The sequence below is a fragment of the Monoraphidium neglectum genome (assembly GCF_000611645.1).
Source record: "Monoraphidium neglectum strain SAG 48.87 unplaced genomic scaffold scaffold00384, whole genome shotgun sequence".
Taxonomy (NCBI): Eukaryota; Viridiplantae; Chlorophyta; class Chlorophyceae; order Sphaeropleales; family Selenastraceae; genus Monoraphidium; species Monoraphidium neglectum.
In genome coordinates, this window is record NW_014013244.1 from 9,776 (window position 1) to 29,273 (window position 19,498).

Sequence of the window (19,498 nt, forward strand, 5' to 3'; positions counted from 1 at the left end):
GACAGCTGCGTATGCGCCGCCCGCAGCAGGGCGCGCACGGCAGCCGGCCGCGAGATGACTCCAGCCAGGGCGAGCTGCGCGGGGTTGATGGGGCCGCCGCCGCCGTCGACGTCGCCGCCCGTAGGCCCGTTGCGTTGAAAACTTAAGTGCTGCGCCGCGGCTGCCAGATTACCGCTCAGCAGCCACAGCCGCATCTCCGAGACGCCCTCGCGGCCGCCGCCGCCGCCGCCCTCGCAGCCATCGAGCGCCTCGAGCGCGTCGATCAGGGCGGCCACGCGGCCCTCTGTCAGAAAAGCGTCCGCTGCTGCTCGCACGTTCAGCAGTGTCAGGAGCGCTCGGTTGGTGGTCAGGGATGTGATGAAGTCCGCTTTGGTCGCCAGCGCGCTGCCGCCGGCCTGGCACAGGTGCTGCAGCAGTTGGTCCAAGGAGCGCTCGCTGGGCACCTCAACCGCCCTGGTGGGGCTACTGCTTGCGGCTGCGCGGCATGCGTGCTGCAGTCTCTCAATCGCCGCGCTGGCGGCGTCGCGGCGGCCGCTGTCGATGCATGACAGCAGCTGTCGCAAGGCTGCCTCCATTGGGCTGCGTTGAGCCAATGGGCGACGGCACGGAGCAGCCGTGGCGTGCTGCATCGGCAGGCGGCACAATTTGCGCGCTTCGGTGAGACAGCAGGAAAAGGGGTGGCTGGGGAAACCAACAAGCGCAGCGCAAGCAGGGTGCGCACTTGTACTGTGTGTGCTGACTGCAAGTTTGCGGTGTGCTCTGCGCAAGGCCACGTGCCCACTATGCCACGCACCCAACCACACTCCAGTTCTACTGACGGCGTCCTGAGTCCGCTTGTTATGCGGCCCCGGGCCCTTTCGCAAACTCCGATCCCGACGCACGGACGCGATTTGTGTGTAGGGTACCTGCACGGAATGGCTAACTACGGTTTCCAAGATAATTGGCCGTCCCACGCAGCTGGAAGGTGAATGTGTTGCCACTTAGCGCAGGTCATCGGCTTGTCCTGCCGGCAGGCTGCGGCACCCCAGGGTGGGCGCAGCAAACGGCGAGCAGAAGCACGGTCCGGCCTGCGAATAGGAGGGCCAGGCAGCATTAATGTCTTTGAAGACTGAAGTGTGCCTCTACAGTAGCACTCATGATGTGCAGCACCACCTCTTGAAAGCTGTCATCCCCGCGCTGCGTCGCCCACCCTCCACTGCCACACCCACACCCATAGGCCCCATAGCAACGGCCTAGGCCTTGACAAAACGGCTAGATTTTCTAGCCCTGCATATACAGACATGCCTCCCGATCCGTGCCCTTATATGCTCACCTGCCCGCACAAGTCGCATGCGTGCCTTTGCCTGCAGTGCAGACCAGCCCGCACATCGGGCCTTTGCGCGCGCCTGCTTCATACCGCACACGCGAGGCACCTGAATCACAACCACAAAACCTTGATGCCTATTATGCAATCCCATGATGCCATGAGCCTGGATGGCTCCAGAGGAGATGGGCGGCCATGGAACGCTGCGACAAGCGAATCCCCTCCGCCCATCAGCCCCGTGCTGCCAGGCATGCAGCTTTGGACAGGGTGCAGTGTTTGCCCAACCCCTCCTGGCTCCTGGGGTGCGCAGGAGGCCATTTCTGCGCGCGCCCGCTAGGGAGTGTGCCCGCCTGGCAGCCTGCCCGGCACGGTCCTTGTCTTGCTTGCTAATGTGAGGTTGGCTGAGGCCCGAATTCATTATCCACGGCTATCCTACCACCTTGTCAACTCCTGCAAGCTAGATCGCTTCCAAGTCAGGGGAAGGTAAGCGAAACCCCCAATCCTGATCCCCACAACAAGACAACAGCCGGCAAGTGTTGGCATTTCCAATCAACGAGTATGCCCGCCTTACAATGGTGTAACTTGACCTTGACAGCGCCGTGCTGCCACACACACCGCGCGATGGCCCCTCACCACCCAGTCCGTCCTGCAGCACTCCTGGCTGCAGTACCGCGTCCCGGTGACGCGCCCGCAACCCGCGCAGCGCCGCAGCTCAGCGCCTTCGAGCGCCGTCCTGCGGCAGACGGCGCATGCGCTGCGTGGGCGCCCCCTTCTTGTACACCTTGTCACTCGTGTGCTTGGCGCCTGCTGCGTGCGTGGCTTGTCCTCCTGCTGCGACTGCTGCTGCTGCTGCTGCTGCTGCTGCTGCTGCTGCTGCTGCTGCTGCTGCAACGTCGGCTGCACCAACCGAAGCTCGCCGGCCCTCAGCTGGGCAAGAGCCAGGGCAGCGCGCTCCCCCACGCGCCCGTTCGTGTCATGGCAGCCCGCAAGGCACCCCAACACGTCCTCTACGGCCCTGCCATCGCTCTCCAGCTCACAAAGTCCAGACCACACGTCTGCGGGCCGCTCCTTGCACACCTCCAGCACAGCGCGCGCAAAGCCAGGCAGGCAGTTTGTCGGCGCCACGCTTGCAGCCAACAGGCAGAGGGTGAGGAGTGCTGTTTGGCCGTTATCGCCCTGGTCGGGGGCGGCCGCCGAGGCCGACAACAGCTCCAGAATGCCTGGCGCCTGGATCAGCCGGGGCCGCCAGCCGGGGCGCAGCATCGCCAGCAAGAGCAGGTGTGGTATCGCATGATCATCCGCGTCCAGCAAGGCGGCGATGGCGACCTGCTTTTCCTCGGCCTTCACAAGCTCCCTGCTGCCGTCACCTTCTGCAGGGTGCTGCTGCTGCTGCGGCTGCTGCTGCTGACCTGATGCGTGCGCTGCGTGTGTGATGGTGTAAAGTGCTGCTGCTGCGGCTGCCCACCACTCGACGTTTTGTGGCCCCATTCTGGCCGCGGCGCCCCGCAGCAGCTGCTGCGCTCTCAAGTGCGACAACGCGGCCGCCCATGTGTCGCTGTCAGCGCCGCCGCCAGCGACGATGCTGAACACTATCACGCAGACTGAGTGGATTCGTTCCATGTTTGCATCAGTCATCTGTCCGTCATCGCCTTCCAGCCAATAGCGCAGGCTCGCCACCACTGCCGCTGCAGCTGCTGGCACGACGGCGATGCTAGACGGCCGCGCCGACAGCGCCTCATGGGCCGCGATCGATGCCAGCAGCTGCGCTGCACAACCAGCGTCCGCAACAGAAGGAAACATCCCCAGATGCGTCGCTGCGCCGTCTGCTCCTCCGGTGCCGCCTCCGCCCCCGCCGGCACCACGGAGGGCGGCTATGCGCAACAGCTCCCTGAGAGTGTCAGGTCTGCAGCAAGCCGCGAGTGCCGTGCCAACACCCTGGTGGCCCCAGGGCCAGGCGTTGAGCGCTCTGATCATAACAAGAAACGACGACCTGGCCAGGCTGCTGTCGCCGTTCCGTCGTATGCACGCCACCACCTCGCCCATGGCAGCCGCGTGTGATGACAGGGCTGTTATCAAGGGACCGACAGCACTGCACATGCGTGAGGCGACGTAAAGCACTGCCTGCTGCCTTAGCGCAGCTTCGCCGGGCCCTATCCCAGGCCGCTGCTGCTGCCTGGCCTCGCCCAGCCGCAGCGCCACCAGCGGCGGCAGCGCCTCGCACAGCCAATCGGCGTCGGCGCCCCGCCACGCCGCGCGCGCCGCGGCGAACGGGTCCGCGGCGGAGGACGACGGCTCGCAGGGCACGGTGCAGGGCGCTGGCGTGGCGCGTCCTTGCAACAGCTCTGCAGCCAGGCACGCCCTCTCAAGCGCTGCCAGAGGGTCTCCTTCATAAAGCTCTGATGAGAGCTGTGTGTGCGCCGCCCGCAGCAGCACGCGCACTGCGGCCGGCCGCGCGATGACTCCAGCCAGGGCGAGCTGCGTAGGGGTGATGGGGCCGCCGCCGCCGTCGCCGCCGCCGCCGTCATCGCCGCCACCACTAGGCCCGCCGATCTGTGTGATCAAGGTCGTCGCCGCAGTTGCCAGTATCCCGCTCAGCAGCCACACCCGCACCTGCATCTCCAAAACGCCCGCGCACCCCCCGCCGCCCTCCTCGCATCCGCCGAGCGCCTCCAGTGTGTCGATCAGCGCGGCCACGCGACCCTCCGTTACAAACGTGTCCGCCACCACGGGCACAGTCAGCATTGTCATCAGCGCCTGGCTGGGAGCCGCAGATGTTGCAAAGTCCGCTTTGGTCGCCGGCGCGCTGCCGACGGCCCAGCACACATGCCGCAGCAGTCGGTCCAAGGAGCGCTCGCTGATGACCTCCACCGCCGTTTTGGGGCTGATGCCTGCGGCGGCGTGGCATGCCTGTCGGAGCCTGTCAAGCGCCACGCTGGCGGCGCCGTGGCGGCCGTTGTCGACACACGACAGCAGCTGTCGCAGGGCTGCCTCCATCGGGCTGTGTTGAGGACAATGCCACGGTGCGACCGCCGCGTGTCGCTGTGGCGGCGTCCGCTGCAAGACGCAAGATTGTGCGTGCTTCAATAAGACAGCAGGCAGTGGCACCGGTGCGGGCACGGTGGAATGTCAAGCGCAGCGCGAGCGGAGCGCGCCCTAGCAGAGGCACTGCGTGACCTGCACAGTACCGTAACGTATGCGTTGCCATGCGCGCCCACTATGCCACGCACCTATCACAAGTGGACTTAAGCTTTAGTAACGGCGTCCTGAGCCTTCTGAGACGCCCTCGAGCCCTTTTGCAAACTCCGATCCACAGCGCGCCGCACAGACGGGATTTGTGTTTGACTTCAAGGCATGGTCCGCGTATGCATATCAGGGCAATCGAAACGCCTCAAGCGGCTGGCAGGTTGTAGATATACGGTACCGTACTCGCACCTGGCTCGGGTCAGCCAGCTCAGCACTGCCCCCTTGCGTTGCTCAGCTCCAGCGGAGCGCTGCCCCCAGGAGGGTGGAGTACAGGGTGCACTGTTGGGGGGCATACCCCGACCCATTGCGCAAGGGAAGCCCCAGGTGAGTGCAGCAAGCGGCGCAAGCTGCAAGCACAAGCACCTACGAACAGGTAGCACGGCAGTGTCAACAATGTCTTTGTGTCTACTGTACAACAACGTGAGCGTGCAGTTGGACTCCTTATGTGCACGACCGCCTTCTGATTGATTACAGCGCAGCCGTCAACCACAGCGAGGCATTGGCCGTAACCGTGGCTGCACCACGGTTGAAACACCACGGTTAAACATCACTACGAGTGGTGTCCTTCCCCATCAACACACATGGCAGCCCTACACTGATTGAATCTGAGCTCGACTGTGCCGCACGGCCTCGCACACCGCGCGGTGGCCCCGCACCACCCAGTCCGTCCTGCAGCACTCCTGGCTGCAGTACCGCGTCCCGGTGACGCGCCCGCAGCCCGCGCAGCGCCGCAGCTCGGCGCCCTCCAGCGCTGTCCTCCCGCAGACTGCACACGCGCTGCGTAGGCGCTCCAACCTTGCGCCCCCTATAGCTCGTGTGCTTCGCGCCTGCTGCGTGCCTGGCTCCTCCTGCTCCTGCTGCAGCTGGTGCTTCTGTTGCTGCTCCTGCTGCTGCTGCTGCTGCTGCTGCTGCTGCTGCTGCTGCTGCTGCTGCTGCGACGGGTGCTGCTCCTCCTCCTCCTCCTGCTGCTGCTGCTGCTGCTGCTGCTGCTGCTGCTGCTGCTGCTGCTGCGACGGGGGCTGCTGCTGCTCCTCCTCCTCCTGCTGCTGCTGCTGCTGCTGCTGCTGCGACGGGGGCTGCTGCGACGGGGGCTGCACCAAGTGAAGCTTGCCGACCCTCAGCTGGGTCAGAGCCAGGGCAGCGCGGTCCCTAACGCGCGTGTCATGACAGCCCGCAAGGCACCCCAACACCTCCTCCACGGCCCCGCCATCGCTCTCCAGCGCAGGGAGTCCGGCCCATGCGTCAGCGGGCCGCTGGTTGCACACCTCCAGCACGGCCCGCGCAAAGCTTGGCAGGCGCTCCGCCGGCGCCGCGCTGACAGCCAGCAGGCAGAGGGTGCGGAGGGCCTTTTGGCTGTACTCGCCCTGGTCAGGGGTGGCCGCCGCGGTCGACAGCAGCTCCAGTATGTCTGGCACCTGGATGAGCCGGGACCGCCAGCCAGGCCGCAGGGCCGCCAGCAAGAGCAGTTGCGGGACCGCGTAAAGCCCCGCGTCCACCAAGGCGACGACAGCGGCCTGCTGCTCCTCCTCACCTTCCTCAAGCCCGCTGGTGGTGCCGCCTTGTGCAGGCTGCTGCTGCTCCTGCTGCTGCTGCTGCTGCTGCTGCTGCTGCTGCTGCTGCTGCTGCTGCTGCCGCTGCTGCTGCTGCTGCTGACCCGATGCGTGCACTACGGCGTAAAGTGCTGCTGCTGCGGCCGCCGCCCACTCGGGATTCCTTGGCCCTATCTCGGCCGCGACGCGCCGCAGCAGCTGCTGCGCTCCCAGGCGCGACAACGTGGCCGCCCATGACTCGCCGTCGGCGCCGCCGCCAGCGACGATGCTGAACACCAGCACACAGACTTGATGGACTCGCGACATGTTGCCATAAGTCATCTTCCCGCTGTCTACCTCAAGCCAATAGCGCAGGCTCGCCACTGCGGCAGCGGCCGCTGCTGGCATGGCGGCGATGCTGGACGGCCGCATGGACAGCGCCTCGTGGGCCGCGATCGATGCCAGCAGCTGCGCTGCACAACCAGCGTCCACAAGAGTCGGAAGCTGCCCTGGACTCGCGGGCGCGCCCGCGCCGGCCGCCACTTCGCTGCCGGCGCCGCCGCAGCCAGCGCCGCGGAGTGCGGTTGTGCGCAGCAGCTCCCCGAGAGTGTCGGGCTTGCAGCAAGCCGCGAGCACTGTGCTGGCGCCCTCGTGGCCCCACGGCCAGGCGTCGAGCGCGCTGGTCAGGATGAGTAAGGACAACCTGGCCAGGCTGATGGCACCGTTCCGGCATATGCGGGCTGCCACCTCGCCCATGGCAGCCGCGTGCATCGAGAGGGCCCTCCTCAGGGGACCAACCACGATGCACATGCGTCAGGCCACGAACAGCGCGGCGTGCTCCCGCAGCTCGGCTTCGCCCAATACTGTCCCCGGCCGCGACCTGGCCTCCCCCAGCCGCAGCGCCAGCAGCGGCGGCAGCGCCTCGCAGAGCCAGTCGGCGTCAGCGCCCTGCCACGTCGCGCGCGCCGCGGCGTGCGGGTCGGCGGCGGAGGACGGGGGCTCGGAAGGCGCAGCATGGGAGGCTGGCGTGGCACATCTTTGCACGTGGTCTGCAACCAGGAGCGCCGCCTCGACCGCCGAGAGAGGGTCCCCTGCAGACAGCTCTGTTGACTGCTGCGTGAGCGCCGCCCGCAGCAGGGCGCGCACCACGGCCGGCCGCGCGATGACTCCCGCCAGGGCGAGCTGCGCGGGGGTGATGAGGGGGGCCCCGCCCACAGGTCCGCTGCGTTGCTCGGTCAAGGCCGTCGCCACGCTCCCCAGGCTGTCGCTCAGCAGCCACAGCCGCATCTCCAAAACGCCCCCGCGGCCGGCGGCGCCGCCCTCCTCGCAGCCGCCGAGCGCCTCGAGTGCGTCGATCAGCGCGGTCACGCGGCCCTCCGTCAGAAAAGCGTCCGCCACAGCGGGCACGGTCAGCAGTGCCAGTAGCGCCCAGTTGGACGATTTGCATGTGATGAAGTCCGCTTTGGTCGCCAGCGCGCTGCCGCCTGCCTGGCACAGGTGCCGCAGCAGTCTGTCCAAGGAGCGCTCGCCGGGGACCTCAACCGCCGCGGTGCTTGCGGCTGCGCGGCATGCGTGCTGCAGCCTCTCGAGTGCCGCGCTGGCGGCGTCGCGGCGGCCGCTGTCGATGCATGACAGCAGCTGTCGCAGGGCCGCCTCCATCGGGCTGCGTTGAGCCAATGGGCGACGGTACGGAGCAGTCGTGGCGTGCTGCATCGGCAGGCGGCACAACTGGCGCGCTTCAATGAGACAGCAGGAAAGGGGGTGGCTGAGGGGGGCAGTGCGAACATAGCGCGCACCTGTACTGCGCGTGCTGACTGCAGTGCTGCAACTTTGCAGTATGCTCAATGCAAGGCCGCGTGCTTGCCACGCACCCAAGTTTGACTCCAGTTCTAGTGATGGCGTCCTGACTCCTGAGCCCTGTTTTATGATACGCCCCCGGGCCCACACTTTCGCAAACACCGATCCCCACGCACGGACGCGAGACTTTGTGTCTAAGTACCTGCAAGGAATAGTCCACGCACGTTTTTGAAGATGATTGGGCCTCCCACGCAGCTGCAAGGTCAATGTGCTGCCGCCTAGCGCAGGCCAGCTGCAGGCCTTCCCTTCATGTGTAGGCTTTGGCAGCGGCGTTCCTCATCTGGCCCACAACCAGGGGTCCCCAGGGTGGGTGCAGCAAGCGGGGAGCAGAAGCGCCTGGCCTGCAGATAGGAGGCGAGGCAGCATGAATGTCTTTGTCGCCTGAAGGGTGCCTCTGCAATTGCACTCATCATGGTCAGCCCCGCCTTGTAGAGCTTTGACCCCCGCGCTGCGTAGCCCACCCTGCACTACAACTCCCCCAACCCATTCCCCCCGTTGCAGCGGCCTAGGACTTGGTAAAACAGCTATGCTTGGTTGCCCTGCATGTGACGAGCTGCGCCCTTATTTGCACACCTGCCCGCACCAGCCGCATGCGCGGTGTTGCATGCAGTGCAGACCAGCCCTGCACGTGGGACCTTTGCGCGCCTACTTTATACGGCGCACGCTCGCCAGCTGAATCCCAGTCACAAAATCTTGATGCTCAGAGTGCAATCCCCTGAGCCTAGATGGTTCCAGAGGAGATGGGCGGCCGCAGAATGCTGCGACGAGGAGATCCCCGCCGCACGGCACTAGGTGCTGCCGAGCATGCCGCTGGACTGGGTGCAGTGTTTGCCCAACCCAACCTGGCTCCTGGGGTGCACGGGAGGCGGTTGTTGGCGCGCGCCCGCTCGGGCGTGTGCCCGCCGGGCTGTCTGCCCGTCGCGATCCGTGTCTGATTTGCTTCGTGGGGGTGGCTAAGGCCGTAACTCATCCCTCCCTTAGCTATCCTGCCGCCTTGTATAGAACTCTTGAAAGCTAGCAAGCTCCCAATTCAGGGGACGTACGTAGAGGAAGCCCCCAATCCTGGTCCCCCAAAAACAGAAACAGATGACAAGTGGTGTCTTTACCATCAACGCGCATGCCAGCCTTAGACTGGTGAACCTCAAGCTGAGCAGCGCTGCGCTGCCTCGCACACCGCGCGGTGCCCCCTCACCACCCAGTCCGTCCTGCAGCACTCCTGGCTGCAGTACCGCGTCCCTGTGACGCTCCCGCAGCCCGCGCAGCGCCGCAGCTTGGCACCATCGCGCGCCGTCCTGCCACACACGGCACACGCGCTGCGTGGGCGCTCCCTCCTTGCGCCCCCTGTAGCCCGTGTGCTTGGCGCCTGCTGCGTCCCCGGCTTGTCCTCCTGCTGCTGCTGCTGCTGCTGCTGCTGCGAAGGGGGCTGCACCAACTGAAGCTCGCCGGCCCTCAGCTGGGCAAGAGCCAGGGCAGCGCGCTCCCCAACGCCCCCGTCCGCCTCATGGCAGCCCGCAAGGCACCCCAACACCTCCGCCACAGCCTTGCCATTGCTCTCCAGCTCAGGGACTCCGGCCCACGCGTCAGCGGGCCGCTGGTTGCACACCTCCAGCACGGCCCGCGCGAAGCCAGGCAGACGCTCGGCCGGTGCCGTGCCCGCAGCCAGCAGGCAGAGGGTGCGGAGGGCTTTTTGGCTGTACTCGCCCTGGCCTGGGGTGGCCGCTGCAGCTGACAGCAGCTCCAGGATGCCTGGCACCTGAATCAGCCGGGGCCGCCAGCTGGGCCGCAGCACAGCCAGCAACAGCAGTTGCGGGACCGCGTAAAGCCCCGCGTCCAGCAAGGCGGCGATGGCGACCTGCTTCTCCTCAGCTTCCACATGCCCACTGCTGCCGTTGCCTTCTGCAGGCTGCTGCTGCTGCTGCTGCTGCTGATGCTGCTGCTGCTGCTGCTGACACGAGGCGTGCGCTGCGTGTACGACGGCGTAAAGTGCTGCTGCTGCAGGCGCCCACCACTCTATGTGTTGTGGGCCTAACTCAACCGTTGCGCGCCTCAGCAGCTGCTGCGCTCCTAGGCGCGACAACGTGGCCGCCCAGGCATCGCCGTCGGCGCCGTCGCCAGCGACGATGCTCAACACTGCCACGCAGACTTGGTACAATCGCGACCTGTTCCCATCCGTCGTCTGACCGCCGTGGCCTTCCAGCCGTGCGCGCAGGCTCGACACCACTGCCGCTGCGGCTGCTGGCATGGCGGCGATGCTAGACGGCCGCGCCGACAGTGCCTCGTGGGCCGCGATCGATGCCAGCAGCTGCGCTGCACAACAAGCGTCCGCAAGAGAAGGAGACAGCTCCAGGCCCGCCAGCGAGCGGTCTGCTCCTCCGCTGCCGCCCCCGCCACCGCCAGCGTCGCGGAGGGCCGCTATGCGCAGCAGCTCCCCGAGAGTGGCGGGTTTGCAGCACGCCGCGAGCGCCGTGCCGGCGCCATGGTGGCCCCAGGGCCAGGCGTCGAGGGCGCTGATCAGGACAAGAAACGACGCCCTGGCTAGGCGGGTGTCACTATTCCGGCGTATGCAGGCTGCGACCTCGCACATGGCGGCCGCGTGCGACGACAGGGCTGCTGTCAGAGGACCCACCGCGCTGCACATGCGTGAGGCAACAAAAAGCGTGACCTGCTGCCTTGCCGCGGCTCCGCAGGGCCCTGCCGCCGGCTGCTGCCTGGTCCCTTCCATCCGCAGCGCCAGCAGCGGCGGCAGCGCCTCGCAGAGCCAATCGGCGTCGGCGCCCTGCCACGCGGCGCGCGCTGCAGCAAACATGTCGGAGGCGGAGGAAACAGACTCCCCAGGCCTATCGCAGGGCGCTAGTGTGGCGCGTCCTTGCAACAGCTCTGCAGCCAGGCACGCCCTCTCAAGCAATAAGAGAGGATCCCCGCTATACTGATTCAACGACAGCTGCGTGTGCGCTGCCCGCAGCAGGGCGCGCACTGCGGCCGGCCGCGCGATGACTCCAGCCAGGGCGAGCTGCGCGGGGGTGATGGGGCCGCCGCCGCCGTCGCCGCGGCCGTCGTCATCGCCCCCACCGATAGGCCCGCCGATTTGCGTGATCAAGGCCGACGCTGCTGTTGCCAGAATCCCGCTCAGCAGCCACGGCCGCAGTTCAAAGCCCTCGCCGCCGCCGCTGCCGCCCTCCTCGGCGCCGTGCAGCCCCTCCAGTGCTTCGATCAGCGCGGTCATGCGGCCCTCTGTCACAAACGCGTCCGCCGCCGCGGGCACGGTCAGCAGCTCCAGCAAAGCCTGGCTGGAGGCCGCGCACGATTTGGTTGCCGGCGCTCGGCTGCTTTCCGAGCACACATGCCGCAGCAAGCGGTCAAAGGAGCGCTCGCTGGGCACCTCGACGGCTGCGATGGGGCCGCCGTCTGAGGCGGTGCGGCATGCCTGTAGCAGCCTCTCGAGCGCCGCGCCGGCGGTGTCGCGGCGGCCGCTGTCAATGCATGACATCAGCTGCCGCAGGGCCGCCTCCATCGGGCTGTGCTGCGCCAATGGATGATGGCGCGCTGCAACCGTGGCGCTGCGCCGTGGCGCCCGCTGCGGCAGGACGCAACATTGGCAGACTTCAACCAGACACGGAACGGGACTGCTGGGGAGTGATGAACTGCCCAAAGCGCAGCGCGAGCGGAGCGCGCACCGGCACTGCGTTACTGCAGTCTGCAGTCCAGTACGCTCAACGCAAGTATGCCCAACGCAAGGCCGCGTGCGCCAACAATGCCACGCACCTTGATTGACTCGAGTTCTATGAACGGCGTCCTGAGCCTTCTTAGAGGCCCCCTGAGCCCTTTCGCCTCCGATGCCCGGATCTACAGCGCCGCACAGACGCAGTTTGTATTTATTTACCTGCAAGCAATGATCCGATTATGCGTTTTAGGGTAGCTGGGCGTTTCAAGCGGCTGGCAGGTAGATACACTGCCGCCTGGCTTGGGTCACCAGGTGAGAACTGGCACTGAGGCACCCCCTTGCCCAGGGTGGTGTGCGGGGTGTCTGTCTGGGAGTATATGTATGTACATGATTGTGCCCCGACACTCAACTTCCAAGGAAGCCCAGGGGAAGCCCAGGCGAGTGCAGCAAGCAGCACAAGTGGCGAGCACACGACCAGGCCTGCAAACACATGGCAAGGCAGCAATAACAATGTCTTCTGTCAACTGAAACGTGCTGTCAATGGACTCCTCTCATGTCCAGCGCCGCCTAGTGAGAGCTTACAGCGCAGCCGTCCCCCGCAAGAAGGCATTAGCCAGCAGTGGCGTCGTTGACCTTCAACACATGTGCCAGCCTGACACTGATCAAGTTGGCTTGGCTGCGCCGCGCTGCCTCGCAGACTGCGCGGTGGCCCCTCACCACCCAGTCCGTCCTGCAGCACTCCTGGCTGCAGTACCGCGTCCCGGTGACGCGCCCGCAGCCCGCGCAGCGCCGCAGCTCTGCGCCTTCGCGCGCCGTCCTGCCGCAGACGGCGCACGCGCTGCGCGTGCGCTGCCTTCTCGCGTCCCCTGCAGCTCGTGTTCCTGGCACCTGCTGCGTGTCCGGCTGGTCCTCCTGCCGCTGTGGCCGCTGCCATCGCTGCTGCTGCTGCTGCTGCTGCTGCTGCTGCTGCTGCAGCTGCAGCTGCTGCTGTGCTGCCGTCTCAATCATGATGCGGCCAGCCCTCAGCTTGGCAAGAGTCGAGGCAGCACGCTCACTCGCGCACCCGCCGGCCTCATGGCAGCCCGCAAGGACATCCAACACCTCGTGCGCGGCCGCCACGCCGCCTTCCCCTGGCAGATCAGGGTGGTTGAAGGCGTCCGCCGGCCGCTCGCCGCACCGCTCCAGCATGGTGCGCGCAAAGCCAGGCAGGCGCTCAACCGGCGCCGCGCCCGCAGCCAGCAGGCAGAGGGCTTGAAGCGCCTGTTCGCATTCGTCCTGGTCTGGGTCGGCCGCTGCGGCTGACAGCAGCTCCAGGATGCCTGGCGCCTGGATCAGCCGGGGCCGCCAGCCGGGCCGCAGCACCGCCAGCCAGAGCAGGTGTGGGACTGCTTGAGAACCAGAGTTGCCCAACGCGGCGGCAGCAGTGGCTTGCATCTGCTCCGCTGCCTCAGACCTGCTGCTGTGTCTGTGCTCAACAGGCAGCTGCTGCTGCTGCTGCTGCTGCTGCTGCTGCTGCTGCTGCTGCTGCTGCTGCTGCTGCTGCTGCTGCTGCTGCTGCTGCTGCTGCTGCTCTGTAGTGTGCAGCGCAGAAGCAACAGAATAGAGTGCTGCTGCGATGGGCGCCGACCACCCTGGTCGGATTGCCTCCATCTCAACCACCGCGCGCAACAGCAGCTCTTGCGCCCCCAGGCGCCACAGAGTGGCCGCCCAGGCGTCACCGCCTGCACCATGCCCGGCAACAACACGCAAAATCACAAAGCAGATGTGGTGCAGCCCCAAGAAATTCCCAGCAGGCACCTGGTTGCCGACCTTTGACAGCCAGCCGCGCACGCTCGACACGATCGCTGCTGCGGCCGCGGGCGCGGTGGCAATGCTGGATGGCCGCCCCGCCAGCGCCTCATGGGCGGCAACGGTGGCCAGCACTCGCGCCGCAGGTCTGCCGTCCGTCCCCCAGATCCAAGCCCCCGCCCCCCTTGTCGCGCAGGGCTCCCTCGACCCGCCACTCCCACCGCCGAGTCCACAGATGTCGCCGCGCCCGATCAGCCGCAGCAGCTCCCCGAGAGTGTCGGGTTTGCAGCAAGCCGCGAGTGCTGTGCCGGCGCCGTGGTGGCCCCACGGCCAGGCATCAAGCGCGATGCCCAGGAGCTGCGTTGCTGGCTTGGCGACTTTTGCGCTACTGCCCGGCCTCACGCATGCGGCCACCATGCCCATGGCCTCTGCATGCAAGGACAAGGCTTCGTCCAAGCCGTCAGCCGCCTCGCACATGCCGAACGCGGCAGACAGCGCCGCTTCATGCGCGCTGGCCAACCCGCCGATCGCCCACCGCCGCTGCTGCGACTCCCCAAGCCGCAGCGCCAGCAGCTGCGGCAGCGTGGCGTGCAGCCAGGCGGCGTCGGCGCCCTGCCAGGCCGCTCGCGCGGCAGGGAACACGTCGACGGCCCCGGGTGCTGCTTCAACGGCGTACGAACGAGCTTCACACGCAGCACCCCGCAGGCCTCGAGCGGCGAGGATCGCCAGGTCGAGCAATCTGAGGGGGTCTGTCGAGAAAACGTTGTCCAACACCTGCTGCCGTGCCGCCCGCAGCAACGCCCGGACGGCGCGCGGCCGCGCGACCAGCCCCGCTGCAGCCACGAGCGCGGGGTCAGCGCTGACGACGGAGCCGGCGCCGCCACCGGCGGGCCCGCAGCGGCGCTGCAGAGCGACAGTGACGACTGCTCCCAGGCTTGAGCTGACTACCCACTGATGTTGGTCCACTTGGGGGCTGTGGCCGCCGCCAGCGCCCTCCTCGTCCCCGCCTAGCGCCTCCAGTGCGTCGATCAGTGCGGCCATGCGGCCCTCTGTCACAAACGCGTCCGCGACGGCGGGCACTCTGAGCACGAGCTGCACCGCGCAGCTGATGGGCTCGACCAGCGGAAGTTCGGAGGGCGCCGCATGCAAGCAGTCACCCTCTATGCACTGCCGCAGCAGCCGGTCCAAAGTGCGCTCGCTGATCGCCTCCCGCGTAGCGCCTGGGGCGCACGCGGCTGCGCAGGCCTGCTTCAACCTCTCGTTTGCCGCGCCGGCGGCGTCTACTCGGCGCCTCTCGATGCACGACAGCACTTGTCGCAACGCTGCCTCCATCAAGCTGGGGTTGTTACGATGGGTGCATGTAGGAATGAAGGCACAGCGCTGCTCAAATGCAGCAATGGGCGTGAGGCATTGGGATGATGGTATGCTGCTCGCCCACCCACCGCAGCGGCAGCTGCACCCTGCGGCACTTGCTCTGCTGTTGACGGCGGAGGCTGAATAGCATCAAGATGCTTTCCTAGGTGCAATTTACCTGGTGTCTTACCCAACACTGAAGCTTTGACGTACTCCTGCTCGGGTGAGATGGCTATGCGACACGGTCCATTACGCCCGGGCCCTTCCTCAAAGTGAATTAAAATGCGACTTTGGAAATGTGCTTTGCGGAAAATTGCCTGCCTTGATCTATGCCCTTATCGCGGAGGCCCACATATGTTGCGTTACCTGTAGGTGAGTGGGGCGCCGCACGCCAGGGGTGTGCAGCAGAGCTGCTGCTGCCTCACTTTCCTGGCGAACAGGTACGGTACGAGGAACCCTTGTTAATCTGGTATTGAGACAATTGTATCACCTGGCGGACAGGTATGGTACCAGGATTCCCTTCTAAGCCGGTATTGAGGTTTCATCAAAAGCATGAGGCTCCAGCACGGGGGGTTGCCAAGCCGTGAAAGTCGGGACTGTTGCCGCTGCCGCCGCTGCTGCTGTTGATGCATTGACAGGATTTATTGACGCCAGTGCTGCTGGCGTCGCTGGCGCCGTCTTCGCTGCCGCTGGCGCTTGCAGTGAGCTGTGCTGACGCCCCATCTTAGCACAGTGTTCAGTGCACAAAGCCGGAGGTCCAGCAGAGCTATCTCGCCCGTGCGACCTCTTCGAACCCCAATCCTTCATTACATCAAACACCGACCGACAACCCTTAGCAATCAAAGCGCCAGCACGGCAGCTGGCGCATGCTGCTCTCATGTCAAGGTGGGCCTTCCCAGCGACCGCGCAGCCCTCAGCGCGATGCCGGCCTCTGGGGTCTCCAGGTGCCTGCGCCAGCAGCCGTAACGCCAAAGCCTCGCTGACAGCGTCGGTGGCACGGCTGCGTGCGGCAGCTAGCGGCGCAGGCAGGCCTCCGCCGCCCTGTCGCCAGCTGCACACGTCTGCCGCCCTGGGCTTTGTTGCTGTGTTGAGGCAAGCAGCGGCCTTTGTGGGTTTGCCACCTATTTGCCCAGTGGGCTACGAAGCCATTAGGTGGCAGCTCAGCCAAGGTGGCGCACTCACGGCAGCGGCAAGGTCAGACAGACGCAGCGGCGGCTAGCGCAGAGTCAAGCCTGCAACGAAAGGCTAAGGGGAACCTGGTGGCCAAGGAGGCTTCAAGATAGAGGCCATTCCTGATCACAAAGCAGCCTCGAACGAGCTCCCCATGCCTGATTGAGGGCAGCCAGAAACGAGACGTTGCTTAGCCGCCCTGCTCGCGGGGTGGACGATGCGGCCGCAATGACCGTCAACTCTCCAAAAACCTGGGGTTGACCAGCAACGAACAGCGGTGCAGCGCACTGGCGCTCGACGCAATGGCACTGTCACAGCATGGATCGAGGACTTAATGACGCACCCTGACGACGCTGATTGTGAGGCGCCCGCTACACCTGCGGGGCCTGGTCAAGGTTCAGCAGCAGCGGTGGCTGTGCTGAATGCGCCCACGCCTTCACTCCGCTTCCCGAGCTTCTGGTCCTGCCCCTCACGGCCTTGCTTCTGCTCGCCGGTTGGGTGAGCACGTGCACAGTTACCAGGATCGTTACACTGAACAGCACCTTGTGTCTGCACACAAGCGCAGCCCTTGGCACGCCACCCAGAAATGCGGCTGGGTCGCAATGATCCCTCTAGGGACCAGCAGAAACCATGCTAGTAGCTGCCACAGTGTACCCTCCGCCTCCTGCAAACGTACGGCCCCCCAAAAGCGCCGACACCGCATGAACGGCATGCCGGTGGTTTGGCTCGGCTAGCCCAGCAGGGCCTTGGCGTGGTGCTCTATGTGGTCTTCAATGAATGAGGCTATGAAAAAGTAGGAGTGGTCGTAGCCATCCTGCAGGAGGCGGGCGGCCGATGCAAACAACGTCGTGAGGGCCACGGGTCAGGCGGACGCCAAGACTTGTGCATAGCATCAGCCAGGCCACCCAGCCGTGCGCGTGCCCCATCCCCCCCAAACACCCTGGCGGCCCCGTGCAGCCCCTCGTGCGCTGCGCCCTCGGCCGGCGTTTCCCTTGGTCCGGCCTCCCGCGCCGGCCCCTATGTGCAGCGCCCCCCTCGCCACTGCACACTTTCCCTACCGGCAGGTTCAGGCCCTGCCCTGCGTGGCTTGCGCTCGCCCACCTGCAGTCTTGAGGTGATCGGGAACCCCGCCTTCTCCGCCGCAGCCTCCAGCGCCTCGGGGCGCAGCTCGCGCGTGAGGAAGGGGTCGGACGTGCCCGTGTCCACCAGCAGAGGGAACCTGGCGGGGTGGCCCAGGGTTTGGAGGCGATTGACAATCATTGCGGCGCGAGCACCAGGCCAGACACGGACCAGCGCTAGTTACGACAGCAATGGTGCAAAAACAAAGTTACGAGGAGCGAGCCCAGGGCAAGCGCCCAGGGCGCTGGCGGCCTGAGGCACAGGGATCTCTAGTAACTCCCTGAAAACGTGTGCGGCAGCCCGGCCCCCCGCTGCCCGCGCCCTGTATCGCCGCCTGCGCTGGACCTTGCGGGCCCCACGCACGGCGTCCTCTCATCCCTCCAGTCGCTGGCCGCGCTCACTTGGGCCCGGTGTAGCTGGCAAGAAGCTCGCTCGCGTCGTGCTGCTTCCACGCCTCCTTATCAGAGTCGCCTGCATATTAGATTTGCGATTTAGCTGAGTGCATGAGTGGCAGGTGCGGGTGCAAACACCAAGAGGAGCTGAGAGCAACCTGAAATATGTCATGCCTGCAAAGATTCTGTTGCATCCCAAGTACGGTGGTCGCGCTTCAAAGCGGTCGGATGGTGAGCCGATGGGGCTTGAGCCCACAGCACCCATCCGGCGGGCGAGCCTAGTGGCGCCGTACGAGAAGAGACAGGGCCCCGCCGGCAGGCGGCGCGGCTGCAGCTCAGAGCACCAGCCACCCCAGGCCCCTGGTGGAGGTGCGCCCTCACCCAGGTACCCAGCAAACGCCTTCTGGCCCCACGGCACGTTGACCGGGTTGCAGATGGGCGCGAGCGCGCTGACGGACTTGAAGGCTCCCGGGTTCTTGAGGGCGATCGTCAGCGCGCCGTGGCCGCCCTGGAATCATACGGGCGAGGAGGAAACGGCACGGCGTATTGAGAGTGCGCGCAGGGCAGGCATTACGCATGAAGCCGCAGGGCCGGTGAGGACAGGGCGCGGTCAAGAGGGCATCAGCAGGCAGGCAAGTGCACGGGCGGGCGGGGGCGCGGCCTGGGCCGCACCATGCTGTGCCCCATGATGGCCGTGTTCGAGGTGTCTAGGGTGGGGAAGTGCGCCGCCAGCAGCTCGGGCAGCTCCTGAGGAGGTGCGCGTCGTGCGCGGGAAAGCGGGACCGTTTTTGAGAATTCCTTGGGTCTGGTATGCGAGGGCCTGCCAAGACTCGCCAGCCTCCAGGGCTGACGGCTGGGGAGGGGAGCTATGGCCCGTCCTGGCAAGCCCAGTCCGAATGTGCCCCACAAACACACTGACTTGTGCCGAGCCACGCACTGGCCTGCGCCCTGCACAAAGACACACACATCAATGTTTGCATCGCGTGCGTGCGCACACACATGTCACTTGTTCACTCTTGGCTCTTTGCATACTCTCCACTCTCTTTATGAAAGCATGCAGGTTCGCACCCCTGCACGCGTACGCGGGCGTGCACGCACGCATGCGCACACGCACTGACACACGCGCGTGCACACACACATACACACACACACACACACACACGCGCGCGCGCACACACGCACACACGCGCGCGCGCGCGTGTGCGCTGCAGCGACCTTGGTAATGTAGTCATACATGCGCCAGTTTTTCCATTTGTCAACAGTCGCGTTGATGTAGAACCCTGGGGGTGGGCAAGGGGGTGGCATGGCGGCCGTTTGGCCACCAGGGCAGCTTTGCAATGCAGGGGCGGTTGCAAGGTCCCACCACAAAACGGACCCGTCCCAAGTGCGGGGCTGAAACCAGGTCCCAAGGACGCGTGCGGGCCGAGGCCAATCATATCATCGGCGTCTGCCAGAACCACTTGCAGCGCTCAAAAGCCGCGCAGCTGCCGCGCGCGCTGGAACCGCAGTAGGCTCCACTCCTGCCTCCTCGTGAAGAGCGCCCGCACATGCACGAACGCTGGTGCTCAAACAATCTACCGCGGGTGCGATCTTCCCCCACCTGCCCCCACCCACGCACCTAAAGAGACCCCACACTCCACCCTGACCATCCTCGTGCGGAGTCTGCGGTCTCTCATGTGCCGGCTCAACTGGCCAGCATTTCAAGACAGCCCTGACCCCCCACACAAGCACAAACCTAGGTCACAAGCCACTCAGGCATCCACGATAGAGGGGGTGCGCCCGCCCACCTGCGCCGACGCCAAAGTCCCAGGACTCGGCCTCCCCCTCGACCCCCAGCCCCCGTGGCGACGTGTCTGGCGCGACAAAGGCAATGCCCTTTGCCGCGCAGGCGCGCTGGGCGCCGCTCTTCTGGATCACATTCTCGTCGGTGCAGGTCAGCCCTGAGAGGTAGAACAACACTGGAAGCTTCGCGTCGGCAGCTTCCGCGGCGGGCGGGAAGTAGACCGTGAAGTTCATGTCGCAGCCCAGCGTGGGGCTGGCGTGCTTGTAGCGGCGGTTCCAGCCTTGGGGGTGGGGTGAGGAG

At 66.0% G+C, this 19,498-nt stretch overlaps 6 protein-coding genes across 6 annotated transcripts in view; all 6 read right to left on the reverse strand.

Annotated features, from left to right (window-relative positions):
* The window catches only part of MNEG_3146 (hypothetical protein), a gene marked incomplete at both ends in the record, with an annotated part of 2,517 nt that extends 1,942 nt beyond the window's left edge, over nt 1-575 (reverse strand). The window contains one exon of the mRNA XM_014048374.1: nt 1-575. This exon is cut by the window's left edge and continues 257 nt beyond it. Coding sequence (XP_013903828.1) covers nt 1-575 — 575 coding nt within the window.
* A 4,561-nt stretch (nt 576-5,136) lies between these two features.
* On the reverse strand, nt 5,137-6,831 carry MNEG_3147 (hypothetical protein; the record flags this gene model as incomplete). Its single annotated transcript, XM_014048375.1, has 1 exon — nt 5,137-6,831. The coding sequence occupies one exon, from the start codon at nt 6,829-6,831 to the stop codon at nt 5,137-5,139; it is 1,695 nt and encodes a 564-aa protein (XP_013903829.1).
* A 57-nt stretch (nt 6,832-6,888) lies between these two features.
* MNEG_3148 (hypothetical protein) lies at nt 6,889-7,734 on the reverse strand (the record flags this gene model as incomplete). Its single annotated transcript, XM_014048376.1, has 1 exon — nt 6,889-7,734. One exon carries the CDS (start codon nt 7,732-7,734, stop codon nt 6,889-6,891), a length of 846 nt encoding a protein of 281 aa, XP_013903830.1.
* A 1,339-nt stretch (nt 7,735-9,073) lies between these two features.
* On the reverse strand, nt 9,074-11,443 carry MNEG_3149 (hypothetical protein; the record flags this gene model as incomplete). Its single annotated transcript, XM_014048377.1, has 1 exon — nt 9,074-11,443. The coding sequence occupies one exon, from the start codon at nt 11,441-11,443 to the stop codon at nt 9,074-9,076; it is 2,370 nt and encodes a 789-aa protein (XP_013903831.1).
* Nucleotides 11,444-12,202: 759 nt separating this feature from the next.
* Nucleotides 12,203-14,713, reverse strand: MNEG_3150 (hypothetical protein; the record flags this gene model as incomplete). The annotated part of the gene is made up of 1 exon (XM_014048378.1): nt 12,203-14,713. The coding sequence occupies one exon, from the start codon at nt 14,711-14,713 to the stop codon at nt 12,203-12,205; it is 2,511 nt and encodes an 836-aa protein (XP_013903832.1).
* A 1,921-nt stretch (nt 14,714-16,634) lies between these two features.
* On the reverse strand, nt 16,635-19,431 carry MNEG_3151 (S-formylglutathione hydrolase; the record flags this gene model as incomplete). Its single annotated transcript, XM_014048379.1, has 7 exons — nt 16,635-16,718; nt 17,006-17,123; nt 17,425-17,494; nt 17,797-17,923; nt 18,088-18,162; nt 18,631-18,695; nt 19,203-19,431. 7 exons carry the CDS (start codon nt 19,429-19,431, stop codon nt 16,635-16,637), a joined length of 768 nt encoding a protein of 255 aa, XP_013903833.1.
* Between the last annotated feature and the right edge of the window lie 67 nt (nt 19,432-19,498).